This window comes from Brachycentrus maculatus, unplaced genomic scaffold, assembly GCF_059751285.1.
Source record: "Brachycentrus maculatus isolate JH-2025_06_01 unplaced genomic scaffold, ASM5975128v1 h1tg000375l, whole genome shotgun sequence".
Taxonomy (NCBI): Eukaryota; Metazoa; Arthropoda; class Insecta; order Trichoptera; family Brachycentridae; genus Brachycentrus; species Brachycentrus maculatus.
In genome coordinates, this window is record NW_028281124.1 from 75001 (window position 1) to 93578 (window position 18578).

Below are 18578 nucleotides of genomic sequence, written 5' to 3' on the forward strand. Positions count from 1 at the left end.
AAGCCACTTATTGAACTTTTTACTGTGCAACACATATTTTTAGGTAAAACCTGAAGGTTTTTTCTCTATTTGAAAAATATTTAATATCTTTAAAAAAATAATTAAACAACACCTTTTCATCAAAATGCAAAAACAACGCTTTCTGTCCTATAGCGGGTAAATATTAAGTTAAAAATATGCCGCTTTCACCGGGATATAATACATTTTATGGGCATTCTGAAAACATGCACAACTGAAAATTGTCGATTTTTGATTTATGACGTTCTTGAAAGGAGTGAGCGATATGTATCTTGATTATAGTGCAGACGCTATATATGAACCGCTGAGGTACCACACGTTGTGTAAGTAATATGTGTCATTGTGCTTTAACAAACCTAATAATGGATGCGAATTTTCGAAAATCAAAAATCGAATCACGAACATATACTCGTATTACAAATATTTTAGTAAACACAAACCATTATTATCAGGATTACCAATTAAAGCACCAATCAATAACAGTATAAATATTGAATAAACAAAATATTTTAAATGCAAATTTTGTTTAAATGTATTTCTTTTGAAATTCTCTCTCCCTCTCTCTCTCTCTCTCTCTCTCTCTGTCGAGAGACGCCTGTCTTATTATTTATTTTTGTGAGAAAACTAAATCTGTGTTATTCTTTATTTTTTAAGAAGTTTCACCTCTATCACGTGTGGGCGCTTTTTTTGTAAGTTGTCTTTTAACCATTTTGTTATTATAAAACTTTTAATACGACATTATTTGTCATTAATTAAAGACCAACACCGAGAATAATGTATTACTGCACGATTGATCACGTTCTTTATAATTCAATTGGTATACTTACTTCATTTAAGGTATTATTATATTTATAATACCGAGTAACATTATTGCACTTAGTACAGAATTATAAGTAAGGTGACTATAAATTTACATTACTAAAATAATATTTTGATAAAAAATTAATAAAGGTTGAAATTAAACGTATGTATATCATTCATCACTTTTTTATGAAAGAAGGTGGAAGTCCAAGCATCCCAGGGCTTAGAACCTGGCATTTGGCTGGCTGCTTACTTTATAGGCTTGTGTAACATTCACCATTCTGCCCATTATTGTATATCCTTTACTATTTTTCTTCTTCTTTTTCTCCCTATTCGCATTCAATGGTGCATAGGGCACTATACTGTATCGATGCAGTGTTTGATTGATCGTTCATTACATGTTTTTACAACAAGTAAAAAAATACTCACTCATTTTTAAATTTCACCTGTTATGAGAACATCTGTAGATCTCAAAACTGGTTGTGTTAACATTAATAAACTCAAAACTGGTATTGCACAAGTGTTTCATTTTTTAATTTAAATCATTGTTTTTTAGGCAAAGTTAATGCCGAATTGATAAATAAAATGAATGTTTTTATGAAACGTCTGAGATACTTTTAAGAAACGTCTGAGTCATTACTATCTACAATGAGAATCCTGACTGCCCATCAAACCGCATCCCTTAGCTTTTTCCTCTACCTACTTCCCTAAACTCCCTTTTCCTTTTGCCTTCCTTATTATCATCAATTTGAAATTTTCATATATTTTTAGTAAAATACAAAGTAGTTGCTTAATTAATATCATAGTCATTCAGCACTAACTTCCCTCTGATTGCAAATAGCTGTACAAGGTATCAAACGTTTTGACCAATATCACAAGTCTGTTTCTGATTAGTTGGAAGCTAAAGTACATATTTATTTTCTGTAAATGAAGTTTAAATGAATTTTACATGTGGTATTTTGAATATTGAAAGCATTAACTTTGTGGATCATAGTGATTTATTATTTTAAGAAATAAAAAGACTTTGTTGTTTGATCCACTCACATTTTTACTAACAACCAACTAGTTTCGGCAACAACCTATTGCCCTCTTCAGGGTTTAATTTATGATGAATTAGTCATAAATTAGACTAGCTAGTCATAAAATAAACCCTTAAGAGGGCAACAGGTTGTTGCCGAAACTAGTTGGTTGTTAGTAAATATGTGAGTGGATCAAAAAACAAAGTCTTTTTATTTCTCAAAATAATTAAAATGTGGTCACTGCGCGAGATCAATTTGAATTGATTTTCAACACAAGTACTTTACAAATCATTCCATGCACTACTTTATTTGATAACAATAAGGCAGGACATACCGCTTACACCACAATAAATACTTTCACTGCAAGAACTGCATTATACAGTCTCAACGTTTATCTGTTCAATACAATACTTGATTACTACAATAACTGAGTTTTATCAACCTTAAATCGCTTTGAATTTTACACTAAATTGCTAAAATCTTTTGACTGTTGTAATGTCTGGTGTTATACTAGCAATTACTCGTGAAAAACAGCAAACTTTTACTTTAAACTTATACTTTGTATCAAATAAAGGTTCAATAACAGAAAAGAGAAAAATGTTTTTAAAAAAACATATGTTTATTCGTTTTCTATTCAGTTCATTATTAACTTCTAGAAGTTTTGTATCAGTATTATCTGGACAATACTGATCGAAAACCAGTATAAAAATGACAAAGTCGTTGAAACATTAAAACCTGAAGTAATGTAAATTAATTAATTATTAATAAATATTATTCTATTTTAATTAAATTAAACACTTGAATAATCCACTGAATTGAGTTTTATTTTTATTTACGACTAGTTTCGAAAACGACAATTGCTTTCATCTTCTGGTACAAATTAAAACTTACGAATAAAAATATATTTAGGTGTATATATAGGTTAATAAATATAGGTAGGGGGGTTAAGGAACAACATTTTTTGTAAAAGGAAACATTGATAAGAATGGTGACGTATTTTGAAATAGTATATTATTAATTATTGTTTTATCTGAATTTAAATTTTTAAATATTTCTAAATTTTCTAAATTATTCATGTAAATAAAAATATAACTCAATTCAGTGGGTTATTCAAATGTTAAATTTAATTAAAATAATCATGTCATTCCACAAAGTTAATGCCGAATCAATAAATAATATAATATTATTCTAAGCAAAATAAACAATATGACAAAATAAACGATCGTTAAGGCAGCAGCAGGCACCTCGGTGGTTTGAGCGCTACGAGTAGCGCAGTCAAAGGATGAGAAGAGTAATGGCTTCGACAAGGGTCACAACCCTTAGTAATGAGGAGTAAGACTAAAAAGGAAGAAGAGAGAATGAAAAAATAATCCTAAATTCATAAAACAAAAAAAATAGTTTTCACAAAATAAGTCTTGCGACAGAATTTTTTTGCCATATGTTGGTAATAATACTCAATCAGAGAAATAAACAAAACGGGTTTGACAGATTTTTATCTGACTTAAAAAATTATAAACTTTTATGTACATTTGCATTTCTATAATTGCCTTTTATATGATTCTTGCACGTCATTATCAAAATCTGGTCATATTAACCTTGAGAATTTTTCTTTTACATATTTTTCACATCATATTAAAAATTCTTGCAGTGTCCGCATTGGGTGACATTTAATTAATCGACAATGATACAAAGAAGTTATTAATGTTACTGAGAAATACATATATTTTTTTACTTGCCATAAATTCAACGATTTAAGAATTGAATATATAAACAATACACTTGTATAATACCACTTTTGAGTTTATTAATGTAAACACGATTAGTTTCGAGAACTCCAGACGTTCTTATCTTCTTTCGTATATAGTTTCGCTTAACGAGTAAGATGCTGGAACGAATTAAACTCGTTATGAGAGGTTCCACTGTATATCACTTTAATACTTAGACATTCGTCTTCTGTCATATAAAACAAGTTAGACACTTATAATATGTATGATTTTGACCTGTATTTTGTGTTTTCACCTGTTTACCAGAACATTTGTACTTCTAGAAACTAGTCGTGTATACATACGTTTATACACTCTTATGTGGTCTTATACAAGTGATTCATTTTTATATTATTTTTTGACATCTCATCAAAGATGAAGAAGAATATGGAAGACTGGGAATTTAAGGGGCTGACGACCGTCATAGGCTGGTTTAAGTGATCACATTCATCACGTGTAACATTCACCAATTCTTCCCATTATTGACAACCACACTACTCAAATTTATGAAAGTTCTATATATATATGAACCAAATTTAAACATTATTCTTGGATTACTAGAACTTCACTAGAGACATCTATTGGTGAGATGAAGCTTTTTACTGAGCAGAAACTCTTTTATTAGTATGTGAGGTCCGAATCCTGGATTATAATCACATACATGAGAAACACCAGAAAATATCAATTTTCATTTTTGTTATTTAAGCTTATAATTTGACCAGATAATTTATTTACAATATTTTGAGTGTGTCCAAATACTTGTTCACAAAATCTGGATTATAATTATAATTCAGATTTTGTGAACAAGTATTTGGACTCACTGAAAATATTATTTCATTTTTATATTTAAATCAGCATGGTATTCCGCAAAGTGTGTGCCATATCAAATTTAAGAAGACTCAAATCAAATTTGCAAATAGCATTTTGTCATTCAAATACCTTAATGTACACTGTCCGAAAACATTTTATATATTATTATAAATCTTTATCCGCTAATATAAATTTTTCTCACGATTATCTTGACAGGAAATGGTTATCGTTAAATTCATTATCTTTATAAAGAATGTTATTAGCACACAATATCAAACATTTAGCAATTCACATTACACGTGGGTCGTTCGTGAACAACCGGATCTAAATATCTGTTCAAAAATACTGAATCGTTAAAACGATCTAATAAGCAAAGCGTTTTTTTTACTTCGATACTATTTCCGATCGAAAATTCTGTTCCCTCGTTGGCAGTATTTTTTTGGTCGTTAAAAAAAACTATTGTTTTCAGATGAAAATTATCAGATTTTTTTTTGGTCTTGTATCGTCGATGAAGAGCTTCTTTGGTCAATGAAATGAACGAATGACGGGTAATCAAAAAGATCCATCGTTCAATTGATCCGGTCTTAGTGAACGGGTCTTTTATACGATACAGACTCAATGATTTGGATGTTCTAAATGACCCACCGAACGACAAATCTTTTCCGTGGTTAATTAACGTTGATTACAATACCAGAGTTGTAGGAAATTTAATTATGTTTTTTTATTGATACCACAACACAGATGAAGAAGAATTTGGAGGTCTGGATATTTACAAGGCTTACGCCCTGTCACTGGCTGGTTTGACATTCACCATGATACCCATGATAACAATTACTCAAATTTCTGGTGTTTTGTTTATGCTTCAACTAAAAAGCTCTTCTGTAGTACAGGAGAAAGTGACCAACTAACAAAACGTAAAATGTTCAGGAGGGCCATTTAAGTCACTTTTGCTTGGTAAGAAAATAAACATCAATGCAGTTAGTCATTTTTAACAAGTCAATATATTATACATCCAAGTTTAAAATCCTTTGGGATTTGTTTCAGAGTAATATTAAGCTAGTAAGATCAAATAGTCAATGATCACGTTTTTGTAAAAAAATGCACTTGGTCACTTTCTCCTGTATGACTACGATATATGGTTGAAATTCGGATGTTTCTATTAGCAGAAAGTGGAAAGTGTCATTTTGAATTTTTATAAATATTATTTTTTAACCCAGTTTTTTATTCGCTATATTTGTCCAACAATAAGTGTCCTAATAATTGGAGCAAATCCAGGATTTGTGAACAAATATTTTGGCACACTCAAAATATCATGAAGCAATAACTTAAGTAATACATATAACATGGTTTTTGAAAGAGATGAATGTAGATCTGAGTGTGAAATATTGGTAAATGGGGAGATTTTGGAACAGGTAGATGATTTCATATATTTGGGTAGTATGTTTTCTAGGGATGGAAAGATTGATAAAGACATAGAAAGGAGAGTGAATGCTGGGAACAGAGTGAATGGTGCACTAAAATCAGTTTTAGCAAATAAAAATCTATCAGCGGAAGCTAAACTGGCAGTACACAATGGAGTTCTGGTTCCAACCCTTATGTATGGAAGCGAAGCATGGAGTTGGCAAAAGAAGGATGAAAGCAGACTGAATGCAGTCGAAATGCGATCGCTCAGACGAATGTGTGGCAAAACGATGTTTGATACATGTTCGAATGATGAAATAAGGAAAGAATGTAAGGCTGATATAAGCATTATCGATAAAATTAAGAAAGGTGTGTTGAGATGGTTTGGACATGTGGAGCGTATGAGTGAAGAAAGAACGGTTAAACAAATTTATGAGGCGAATGTAGTTGGAAAAAGAAGCAGAGGACGACCGAGGAAAACTTGGCACAATCAGGTATGTCAAATACTTGAAAGCGGCCGGGTCAAGAGTCGTAATAATCGTCGGGTATGTATGAGGAGATGCATGAATGTAGAAGAGGCAAAGAATGTTTGCAAAGACAGAGTGGTGTGGCGTTCGATTCTCTCTGCCTACCCCTGCGGGGAAGCGGCGTGATGGTTAGTTAGTTAGTTAGTTAGTACATATAACAATTTTTTGCTGTAAAATGTATATTTTTAGATTTGAATATAATAAATGAAAGTAGAATTTAGTTTTTTATCTGAGAGAGGAAGAAAAGGGACAAAAGAGAACAATTTTTAAGCAGAGAGTGTTAAAAAAAATCAGTTTAAAATGTTTTGACTTTCGCGTAAAATATCCAAACGTCAACATTTGGCTTTTGAGTGAGCAGCGTATCACCTTTTTTATCTAACTTTATTTTTTTTAATGCGATAAAAAGCCGGACGTACGAATTTAGAGGGGAAATCCCTATCGGTATTGTTTACTAAGAAATAATAATAACGATGAACTAAAATAAAACTGCAAACGACCTTTGCTATTGAAGCTCAGCTCAGAAATAAATCACGATGTGTGGTCAGACAATTTTTTTTCAATGTCGAAATAAAGGTCATAATCGGAGGTTCTTCAGTTCTCACGTTTGTCCAAAGTTAACCTCTTGAGTCGAAAAGAGAACAGCGACCCTATTTTAAATAAAATACTTATTATCATATAAATTACCTATTAGCTCCATCCCAACTTATCGTCTTTTTAGACAGTTGCGATCAGCTCTCCTCGTCCTCAGGCTGTACGTCCTTCTATCATGGACAATGTCACCTAGGCCATGCTATCTTTCTGATTTAATTTTGTGGTCATTTTCTAGATGTCTTTCGAGGAAGATCTATGGTGATTGTCTGGTTCACAATATGATCAGGTTCTCTGCATCCAATCGACGCGGTCTACGTAAAGTGTTCAAACTAAATTTTTGTCAATTTTGAGATATTTTTAATGCATGTTATCAACTGACCGTTATCTGTAAATATTAAAAAAAAAAAAAAAAACAAACAAAAAATGTATATAAAATAAATTACGACGTATATTGTGGCGTATAAGAGGGTATCTACATCGAATTTCCAAAATGAACTGATTTCCTAAAATGCTAACTACTTAATTTTGACAAAGCATAAAGTTTTAAAACGATTTAATATATTATTTTATTGTGTTTTTTAATGTTTAATACCAGTTTAGAATCTCAGATAAAACCGTTAGTTAAAAAAAAATACGTTGAAAAAATTTTCTAATCTCTTGTAAAGTAACAAATTTGCAGATAGAGTACTTTACGTAGGGGCCGTCGCTATGTACTCAACTGCCTTTTTTTTTCTTTTTTTTTTTTAATTTCTTTTGCATTTAATAATATAATATAAATACAAGTACTATATATATATATATATATATATATATATATATATATATATATATATATATATATATATATATATATATTTATATATAACAAAAAAAAGATCCCATAAAGGCATAGCCTGTGTGGGGGTGTACATTATATTTTAGGTTTTTGTAAAGGGCAGTACCTTACTATTGATGTCAGTTACACCCAGACTTCCACGAATTAGTATTACTATCCCAACTTTATCATCTTTATAGACTGTTGAAGTCAGCTTTCCTCGTGCTCAGGTTGTAGGTCCTTCTATCGTGGACAACATCACCTAGGCCATCCCTTCGAATCATAATTTCTTTCTGCAGCATACGTGAATTCTTTGGTTTTCCTCTAGATATCTTTCGAGAAAGCTCCATATAAAACATTTTGTCTAGCCTCCCACCAGCTTCAGAATCATCAACACAGACATCAGTCGGTAACAACGAAACCTGGTCACTGTTCAAATAAAACAAAAGTGTAAAAAAAATAGTTGTTCTGTTCAATAATTTGTTTTTTCGGGTGTTAGCATTCAAAGGGTTAACAAAATTCTCACATTATACTCCAACAACCTGACAAATCGTTGGCGTTGCTCATCCTCGCTTATACAGAAATAAGATAGATGTTTCAACGTTTTTTTATCATTATGTAATGTTCTATTACGGTGATGATGTTTAATGGGTACGCAGAAATGGAGATCTAGTTCGTCATTTTTCATTAACAAAAGATCACAAGTGGATGATAAATATAGATCATTTAACAACAAAATCTTCCTCGCAATCAACAGGTTAACCTCATAATACTGTAATGACTTCATCAGGTTTTAAAAAACCAACGGAACACGTGTTTATTTATTTATTTATTCACAACCGAAGCTATGTAATTTAACAAAAAATATTACATAGAAGATCGTATCATACATAGAAAATATATCGATAAATAGTAGGTATACATAATGTCCGCCTCCGTAGTTCAGCTTCAGTTCATATGGTCAGAACGCTCGGCTACCGTACTGGAGGTCCCGGGTTCGATTCCCAGGGGGGGTCAAATAAATATTAGTGAATTTTTCACTCTTATATTTATTCAATATTACCTTGGACTGGTACCGGAAGCGGAGGGCTGATCACCTTTCCGTCATGTGTAAACGATCAAGATAACACTGCATGATGCAGTGCCCTATGCACCATTGCGGTGCGGATAAGGATTTTAATACATAACGTTACCTACATTTTGACATCTCAACAAAGATGAAGAAGAATATGGAAGTCTAGGTAATTTACAGGGTACATGGACTGTCTTAGGGTGGATATGTGATCACTTTACAAACATGTAACATTCACCCATGATTGGTAACCTCACTATTTTTTTAACTCAAACATTTATCACAAATCTCATGTCGCTTCAGGTTTAACTTCATGGCAGCCATCTATAGTTGGTTTGAGAAAGCTTTTAGTTATCAAAAACCTTTTTATTCATTTGTCAATATCCATCATAACCTTGATTTTGGTTTTTTTGTAAATATGAATCAGAGGTAAAATAAATGTTTAAATATGTTTAGTTTAAATATGCATCAAGTAAAATAAATATGAACATAAATAAAATAAAATAAAATAAATTAGAGGTAAAATAAATATGAACGGACAGTAGTGAACATTTTAAAGTAAAAAAATACAAACTTTAAAAATCGAACTAACCATCATACTGAAAGAATAGAATGCCGCATAAATGTATCTTTGTAAACAATCTTCGCCTCATCCACACTCATGCATCTCTTAATACATAATATTCATCAGAAAGTCAACTCAATTTTTTCACCCAGATCTTGAAAGCTGTCCCACCGCATGCCCAGATCTGATACAGAAGCATCTAGGCTTCCTGACAGATCTGCTCTTTCAAAGCACTTTTTTTTTAAAACTAAGTTCTGAAATTTTTGAAAATGTGAAACAATATAAAATTGTATTCCGATTTCACCCAGATCTGAGTCATATTCCTCTCGTATGATGTTGCTTCTTATTTCTTGATATTTATAGTTGTTTCTTTTTTTTCCAGATCAAGCGACAACTTCGCCGCCTAGCAATGATGTGGAACTTGGTCGTCTCGACTGTAGCCATCTGCTTGGTCAAAGTTGTCGCATCCCAAGACATAGAATCAGAGCTTGGACTAGGAAAGGCCATAAACATATTCAGCAGGTACGGATACCTCAGCATCTGCATGCGAGTAGTCCCAAGAAACGACACAGAAGCCTGGATCTTCAGGGAACCGACAGTCAACGTCTTCAAGAACATAGGATACCTGGAAGAGGCCCCGGACAATGAAATCCAACCGAAACAGCGGGTTTTCGAAGGAGACTTTCACATGGAATTCTGCGATAACTTGAAGCAGCTCCTCCAAGCCTATTTCAGAGACTTCAACATTGAGAAACTGGACAAGCCTTGGAGAGCCTTCACAGCAGGATGGCCCGTAGACGTGATGGCCAGAAATTTGGGTATCAACTCTTCCTTCGTTCTCGGGGATCACTGTTATGTCCTGGTGAGGGTCGCCAGATATAGGGACACTGCCAAGATGAGAGATTTGCCCATCGATGTGGACGTTGAAGAAGTCATAGAACAGGCTATCAATAAAGCGGGGTCTGCCGCCGATTCGGAAAGTTTAGCAGAGTTCATCAAAAAGTATGGGACACATTACATAGCTTCATATGTAACTGGTAATGCGCTTTATCAGGTTAGTAACAATTTTTTAAACACTCAAATATAAAAATAAAACATTTGTGTGTAAACTAAACGACCACTTTTTAAATTTATTATTGTAAACATTTCTCATTTTGAAAACTACAGATGTTCTCATCAAGATGTGAAAATACAAAGTGTGTACATATTTCTAAAGAATGCGCTTTATCGTGCTAGTAAAAATTAATTATTAAAAAAATCTCAAATATAATATTCAATACCAAAAAAGTGACTAAAGAATAATTTGCAATGACTTGCCATCGCAAATCAACACAACTTGAAGGCATGGCCTAGGTGACGTTGTATATGACAGAAGGACCTTTTTTCCATTTTCCAATATTCCAAGGAACGGAAATTGTTTTCTCCTGAGAAGAACAAAACATATCTGATTTTTTTCAATATTAATAAATATTCTTGTTCCTAGCTCCATCCCAGCTTGTTGTCTTTGTATACTGTTGGAGTCAGCTCTCCTCATCCTCAGGTTGTAGGTCCTTCTATCATATACAACGTCACCTAGATCATGCAGTCGAATCATGTCATCTCTCTGTATCATCCATGAACTTTTTGGTCTTTCTCTAGATGTCTTTCGAGGAAGATCCATGGCAATCGCCTGGTTTACAATATGTTGAGGTTCTCTACGTCCTATGTGCCCATACCATGTGAATTGACTTTCCTCTACCTTGCTATTGATTTTAGTTACACCCAGGCTTCAACAAATTCGTGAATGCTTTAATTTGTCTTTACTTTTTAAATGAATGTACTCGTATATTGTACCTTAAACTAAGGTTCTTGATGATGCAGAACGGAAAGCAGTTGAAACGCAGCATGCAATATGCATTTTTATATGCAAGTACAGGGAATAAAAAAGACCAAGGTCTGCATCAATAAGCAGTAATAAAATTATAGAATTACACGCGTGATGGTCGAAGGTCATCGCACTGAGAATTCATACATTTTGCACAAATTTCCAACCTTCGTGATTTGATTCCTTTAAATGTACATAAGTGGTAGTTAATGTTTTATTAAGTGCCACTTAGACTGATACTGGATTCAACCACAAGACTACCTTCGTTTGCTTTGAAAGGTTCAACATTTAAATTTTTACTGAGTGAAGATAATGTATTAAGAAAAACCTGATTGAATCGAAACAAAGGTTGAATTAAAACATAAAAAAGTGCAAAAAATATACTAGAATATAAAATAAGAATAATATATAATTCTCAATATTATTAATATGTAAAGCATTTGCTTTGTGGTTAGTCATTTTTACTTATTTTTTTTACGAACGGCTCTTAACGCATGTTTGAGCTGCAACCCTTAGTGCATGTTGGTCTTCGGGTCGACCAAAAATCGCATGTGTAAACATTTTATGTAGTTTTAAGTGTGTAAATAGTACTAATGCACTTTGGATTCTTCCCGAATTATCTTACATACTAGGAAACGTCTGGAATCATAATTTTCAATTTATATTAAACTTTTTTTTTAACCAGATTCACAATATTTTGAATGTGTTTTTGAATTTTCGTTTGCAAATTCTGAGTTTGTCTCCACTTGGAAGTTATTGACATATATTGATAACTCAACATAAATGAAGAAGACATTTGGATGTGTCTAAAATAAGCCGTTCAACGTTATCCAAGAATACAAATACAATTCGTAACATGTTCGTACAAAATGTATTCTCTGAGAGAATACATTTCTATCGTGATTTCTAAAATCACGATAAAAATGACGTTAGACGTCGACAAAATAATGCTATGCATTCTAATGTCATGTTTCCTTTTCACGAATAATAGATTAATTGCATGTAATAAATTATAATTCGTTTGTTATGATATCATGCATAGGAAGGTCAATCTAAAGAGTTATTACGTATGTACACATTAGGTACCTAGACTACTTCTCAGTTCCTGAACCATTTCCTTTAAAAACGACACGATTTGGAATGCAATATACTTATAAACACACACACACACACACATATATATATATATATATATATATATATATATATATATATATATATATATATATATATATATATATATATATATATATATATATATAATAGATTTATATTATCCACTGACACTTCGTGATGGAATTGCATTTTAAATTTATTATTAGATTAAAACCAATATTTTTAGCTTTTCCACTTTTTTATTTGACCAGCGACCGGGTTTCGTCGTTACCGACATCATCAGACTGGTGAGAGGCTATACAAATTGTTATGTTATATATAAAAGAAGGCAGGAGTTGATAACCATGATTTGATATAATTTTATGAGAAATTAATTTAATTTGAGTGAATTTAAGTATTGTATGATATTTAAAATATTTTTTATAAAGGTTTTTTTGTATTGAAAGCACGATTTTTATATAAAGTTATAATAGATTTGCATTTTTTGTAAATGAATTTAATTTAATTTAATTTAATTTTGTAATCGTTACATAATTTAAATTCATTTACAAAAAAAAATGCAAATCTATTATAACTTTATATAAAATCGTGCTTTCAATACAAAAAAACCTTTATAAAAAATATTTTAAATATCATACAATACTTAAATTCACTCAAATTAAATTAATTTCTCATAAAATTATATCAAATCATGGTTATCAACTCCTGCCTTCTTTTATATATAACATAACAATTTGTATAGCCTCTCACCAGTCTGATGATGTCGGTAACGACGAAACCCGGTCGCTGGTCAAATAAAAAAGTGGAAAAGCTAAAAATATTGGTTTTAATCTAATAATAAATTTATATATATATATATATATATATATATATATATATATATATATATATATATATATATATATATATATATATATATATATATATATATATATATATATATATATATATATATATATATATATATATATATATATATATATATATATATATACTGCTGTTCAATTAATACTTAGACACGAGTGTTGTTGTCTAGAATTTTCACTCATGAATTACATGAAATTATCGTAACTTTAAGCATAAACTCACGAGTAGGCAAAGGCTATGAAACTTAAAAAGTTGAAGCCTGAATAGGGTCATGATAAGCGGTGTTGCATAAGCGGTGTTGCATAAGCCGTAGCTAGATATCAGAGTCACTTGGACGTTAGGTAATTTAAAAAAAAATTTAGACTGACGTCATAAAACAAAATGTACTTTTACAACATTTTGAGTGTGTCCAAATCTGGAATATCTCCACATAAAGCCCAGACTTCCATATTCTTCATCTATTAGGTTTAAGTTTTGTACTGACAGTTTTTGGTGGAACTGGATCTTATAGAATAAAATAACAATTAATTATGTAGTTTTTTAATATGAATTTTATTTGACCAGCAGCCGGTTTTCATCGTAACCGACATCATCAGACTCGTTTGATTCAATTGTCCAAACTATCACAATACACCTTTCTTAATTATATCTTTCTTTTTTAGTTTTTGCCTTTATGGTGTTTAAAACCATATCTAATTATTCTCGTGATTTTTTAAACGTTGACCTCTCATTTGAACAGATGATGGGTCATATTCATCTTCGTCTGCACTAATGTATGAAGGTCGGGCGAAGAATTTCTTCATCAGAAATGCAGCCTATCTTACGTCTTAGGTAATCACTTTACATTTACAGAAGACAGAGCCGTACTTTGAATCAATTTAAGCATTAAAAATATATAATATTAAAAAAAAACGTTGATATGCTCTATTGCAGAAACGCTACAAAATACATTTGTTACATTTTTCACATAAAAATTGCGATAAGGAGAACATTTAATTAATTTTTTTGGTGAATTAGGTATGTTATTTAATAACTTAGTTGTACTTTTATCCATATAAATAAATATAATATATATTTGAAGCACTAACTTTGTGATTTTCCATTTTATAATTAAAATGTAACTTTGTTTTTAAATCACTATAAATATTTTATAATAACATTATTATAATATCTACCGGTTTCGAAGCTAATTGTTTCTTTATCAAGACTGATGAATACTAAAAACTTTGAGTATTAATCAGTCTTGATAAAGAAGCGGTTAGCTTCGAAACCGGTAGACATTATAATTATGTTTTAATAAAATATTTAAAGTGATTTTAAAACAAAATTATATTTTAATTATAAATAAATAAATGTTCACAATACTTTAAGTATATCCGGTACTGACCGGATGTCGTCGAAAAATCGTCGACAACGTCGATTATTCCAAATGAAAAAAAAATTGAGCAGGGGTGCGTGTAATTAACGCATAATTTTTTTTTTTTTTTTTAGTACGTAAAATATTTGTATCAATTTATTTTATATTTTTTAATAACCTTAACACGCTAAAATTTATCTTTTTGAATAATATCACAGCTTTACACAACTTATTTTTCGCGGACACATAATTGGTTTAAGGTGGTTTGTTTTACTCGTTTCTCTTTTATGTAACTATTTGTAACTTCAATTTTTGTAATAATACAACAAATTTTAAATATGAGTGATCTTTTCATTCTAAATATCGATGTATAACTAATTATAGATTTGTGAACAAGTATTTGGACACACTCAAAATGTAAACAAATTATCTGGTCAAATTATAAGCTAAAATGATATAAATGAAAATGATATTTTCTGGCGTTTCTCATGAGTGTGAATTTAATCCAGGATTCGGACCTCAGATATTAATAAAAGAGTTTCTGCTCAATAAAAAGCTTCTTTTCATCTCACCAATAGATGTCTCTAGTGAAGTTCTAGTGAATCAAGAACAATGTTTCAAAATTGGTTCATATATATATATATGTGTATATATATATATATATATATATATATATATATATATATATATATATATATATATATATATATATAACTTCCAAGAATTTGAGTAGTGTGGTTGTCAATAATGGGTAGAATTGGTGAATGTTACACGTGTGTAAAGTGATCACTTAAACCAGCCTATGGCGGTCGTCAGCCCCGTAAATGCCATGACTTACATATTCTTCTTCATCTTTGATGAGATGTCAAAAAATAATATGAAAAATACTCCTTTAATTGGAGATAATCCAGATTTGAGAACAAGTATTTGGACAAATGTTGTAGATGTATAACTTATTTAAGATAAAAATATATGAATCGAAAATTTATGCACCACCCTGAAGGAATTTCTTACATTCTGTCCAAAAATGTACTTGATGTTTTTATAAATCATGACGACGGATCCGATATTTTTCGCTGAGTACCGAAAGCCGATATATCGGATTTTGGTAACCAAAGGGCGATTGTCCACTACCCAGAATTGACCGTCCGGCAGCCGGACGGTAACATTCCGTGTAATTCCATGTAGTGGACAAACGCCCAAAGGGTTAATAATTGCTGAATCCGGGTCTGTCTGTTAATGAGCTGCCCGCATCCACCCCTGCTACCCAAAGCGTGACGTAAACATCAGACTGCATAATAATCAAATGATCATTACGGTTTTACCTAACTCGGAATTACAGAAATAAACCGTAGTGCACTCGAACTTTGTAAATGAACTGTTTAGTTCATTTTTTATTTGTGCGTAAATGGTCCATGTTTACAATTCGAAGTTATTTATTTCCCAAACGTCTCGGCACAGTTTTTTTTTACGAAATTCTTGCAATATTTACAGTCATTTATTATATTTTATTGCATGAAAATGACAAGGCCAATTTAATAGGCAAAGCTGTATTTTTTCACATTATTTTTTGATATCTCATCAAAGATGAAGAAGAATGTGGAAGTCTGGGCATTTACGGGTCTGACGACCATCATAGGCTGGTTTAAGTGATCACTTTACACATATGATACATTCACCAATTTTACCCATTATTGACAACCACACTACTAAAATTCTTAGAAGTTCTATATATATGAACCAATTTTGAAACATTGTTCTTGAATCACTAGAGACATCTATGGGTGAGATGAAAAGAAGCTTTTTTTTTGAGCAGATACTCTTTTATTAGTATATGAGGTCCGAATCCTGGATTATAATCACACATTCGAGAAACGCCAGAAAATATTATTTTTATTTTTATTATTTAACCTTATAATTTGACCAGATAATTTATTCACAAAAAATTGAATCAATTATCTAGTCAAATTATAAGCTTAAATAATAAAAATGTATTTTTTTCTTCATATTTCTGAACTATAAAGGTAGATAGACTATAGACGCAGAAGATTACTTCTGCCATATTACTACTTCTGTAATATTATTACCATATATCCAAAGGAGTATCTCAAAACTTATCCCGGAATATGTATCCTGTACAAATGTGTAAACAGAGGCGTGGCTTCCATGTAGGCAGAAAAGGAATGCCTACCTTATTTACTAAAATTAATTTAATAAATTATTGAAGTATGTAAAATTGAAAATAAATTCAACTAGGAATTATTTGCATTATAATCAATTGTTTTGTTTACTTAATTTAATAAAATTGAGTTATACAAAACTATTTGATCTGATTAAGTGATACAAAATTTTAAATAATATTTCCCTTGTTATTGCAAATGATAAATATTTACACCCCAACCAGAAACACGAGAAACCGTCATACTTACATTTTAATTTAATAACAGTCTGGATTCAATACTCCTATACACCGAATGCAAAACCTCGGCAATGATTTCGCGGACCATCAATATTTGGAATATATCACTTTAAAGCTATAAAGCAATAATAATTCTAATATTTCAGATTTATGCATTATTCCTTGTTTTATATGTTCATCCTTGTTTAGGTTAGTACTTCTCCAACCAATAATATACTTAAAACATATTATTTTATCATGTAAAAAACATTAAAAATGGATCAATTTCACCACAAAGTGACTGCCGATTCAATTAATTAATTAATAAAAGTCGTTTTGACCAAAAGTGGTATGGGTTAGGTTTTGTTTTAAGTATTTCTGTGTTTCGGATCTTGTAGTTCTATGTACGATTCTATAAAGTCTGATTTGTGTTCTTTGCTGCTACTAATCTGTTTAATTCCGAAATCAAAAAAATAAAAGCTCCGTGTTAATATATGTTTTTATTTTGTTCCAGGTGTTCGTTTATACGAAAAACGTATACCACAGAATAAAGGAGCGATTAAAAACGAAAGGTGTCATGGACATGTCCACCTTAGAACTTGGCAACTACTTTTCCCCTTGGTACGCAGAGCACATCGGGCAAATCCGGGTCGCGAGCGGGAACAGAACGGTGGACTCGTGGGCTTCCAAGAAGCTCAGAGTCCACTACTACATATTCACATATCCTAGTCTTCTCAAGCTGCACGGAGATGCGTCCTTGCTCAAGACCCTGGACGGTCTGCTGGGCAACGAGGCGTTATTGCAACTGCAGCTAAAAACGCTGTCCCCCGCATTTAAGCTGCCGTCGCAAAAGTTCTGGTTTGAAGAGATGATCGACAATTATCTGAAGTTATGGGAGAACAACATGTGATAGAATTAGATTTAAAGTGCCTTGTGTTCATCCGTACTGTGAAGTGTTAGTCAATTTTTATTGATAAGTAAGTTATTGTTTACTTAAAAAAAACTCTATTTTCTGAATGCCAAATTATACATTTGTGTACATAATTAACAATATTTAATTATTGTGTGTGTTTCTTTATACTTTTCTTTAGATGTACAGTGATACCTCGCATAAAGTGTTATACTTAATTCGTTTTAGGAGCAAATTCCCGTCATGTGAAAAGCGGTTTCCCATAACGATACACAAAACACGAGTAAGACCAATCATGATCTATGCGGTGGAGACATGAGTCGACGCAACCAGAACCAAAAACCAACTCAGAACAACAGAAATGAAAGTCTTAAGTCCCCTATCACCATTTGGCTACAATGTTCTCACTAGCAGCAATTTGAGGTTGGTCGATTTGAGCTTTATCATGTTGCTGCTTTACTACGATACAGTCCATTGTGTGAAGAGAAGTTCGCTGTGTGAAAACAGAAAATTTGTTATGCGAGGTATCACTGTAATAATTATAAAAAAATTTCCGTAAGAGCCTTACCTACTTATTAACTAAGTATTATACTATAAAGCTATTTTCATTATGATTTGAGTCGTAACGTATTATCCTATTATAACCGAAAAAATGTCCTGAATCGCAAATTACAATTTAATAAAG

At 31.4% G+C, this 18578-nt stretch overlaps 1 protein-coding gene across 2 annotated transcripts in view; it reads left to right on the top strand.

The window, feature by feature from the left end:
• Positions 1-18235, top strand: part of tsl (membrane-attack complex domain containing protein torso-like) — a 71425-nt gene extending 53190 nt beyond the window's left edge. The window contains exons 2-4 of one of the 2 annotated variants that reach the window (XR_015838505.1): positions 9764-10435; positions 17498-17960; positions 18122-18235. Coding sequence is in view for 1 of the 2 variants with exons in the window: in XM_088270244.1 (XP_088126370.1) it covers positions 9791-10435; positions 17498-17893 (1041 nt within the window). In the remaining variant the exon portion in view is untranslated. Of the gene's footprint in view, positions 1-9763; positions 10436-17497 lie in introns of both variants that reach the window. The other variant, XM_088270244.1, reaches the window with a different exon arrangement.
• Positions 18236-18578: the final 343 nt, after the last annotated feature.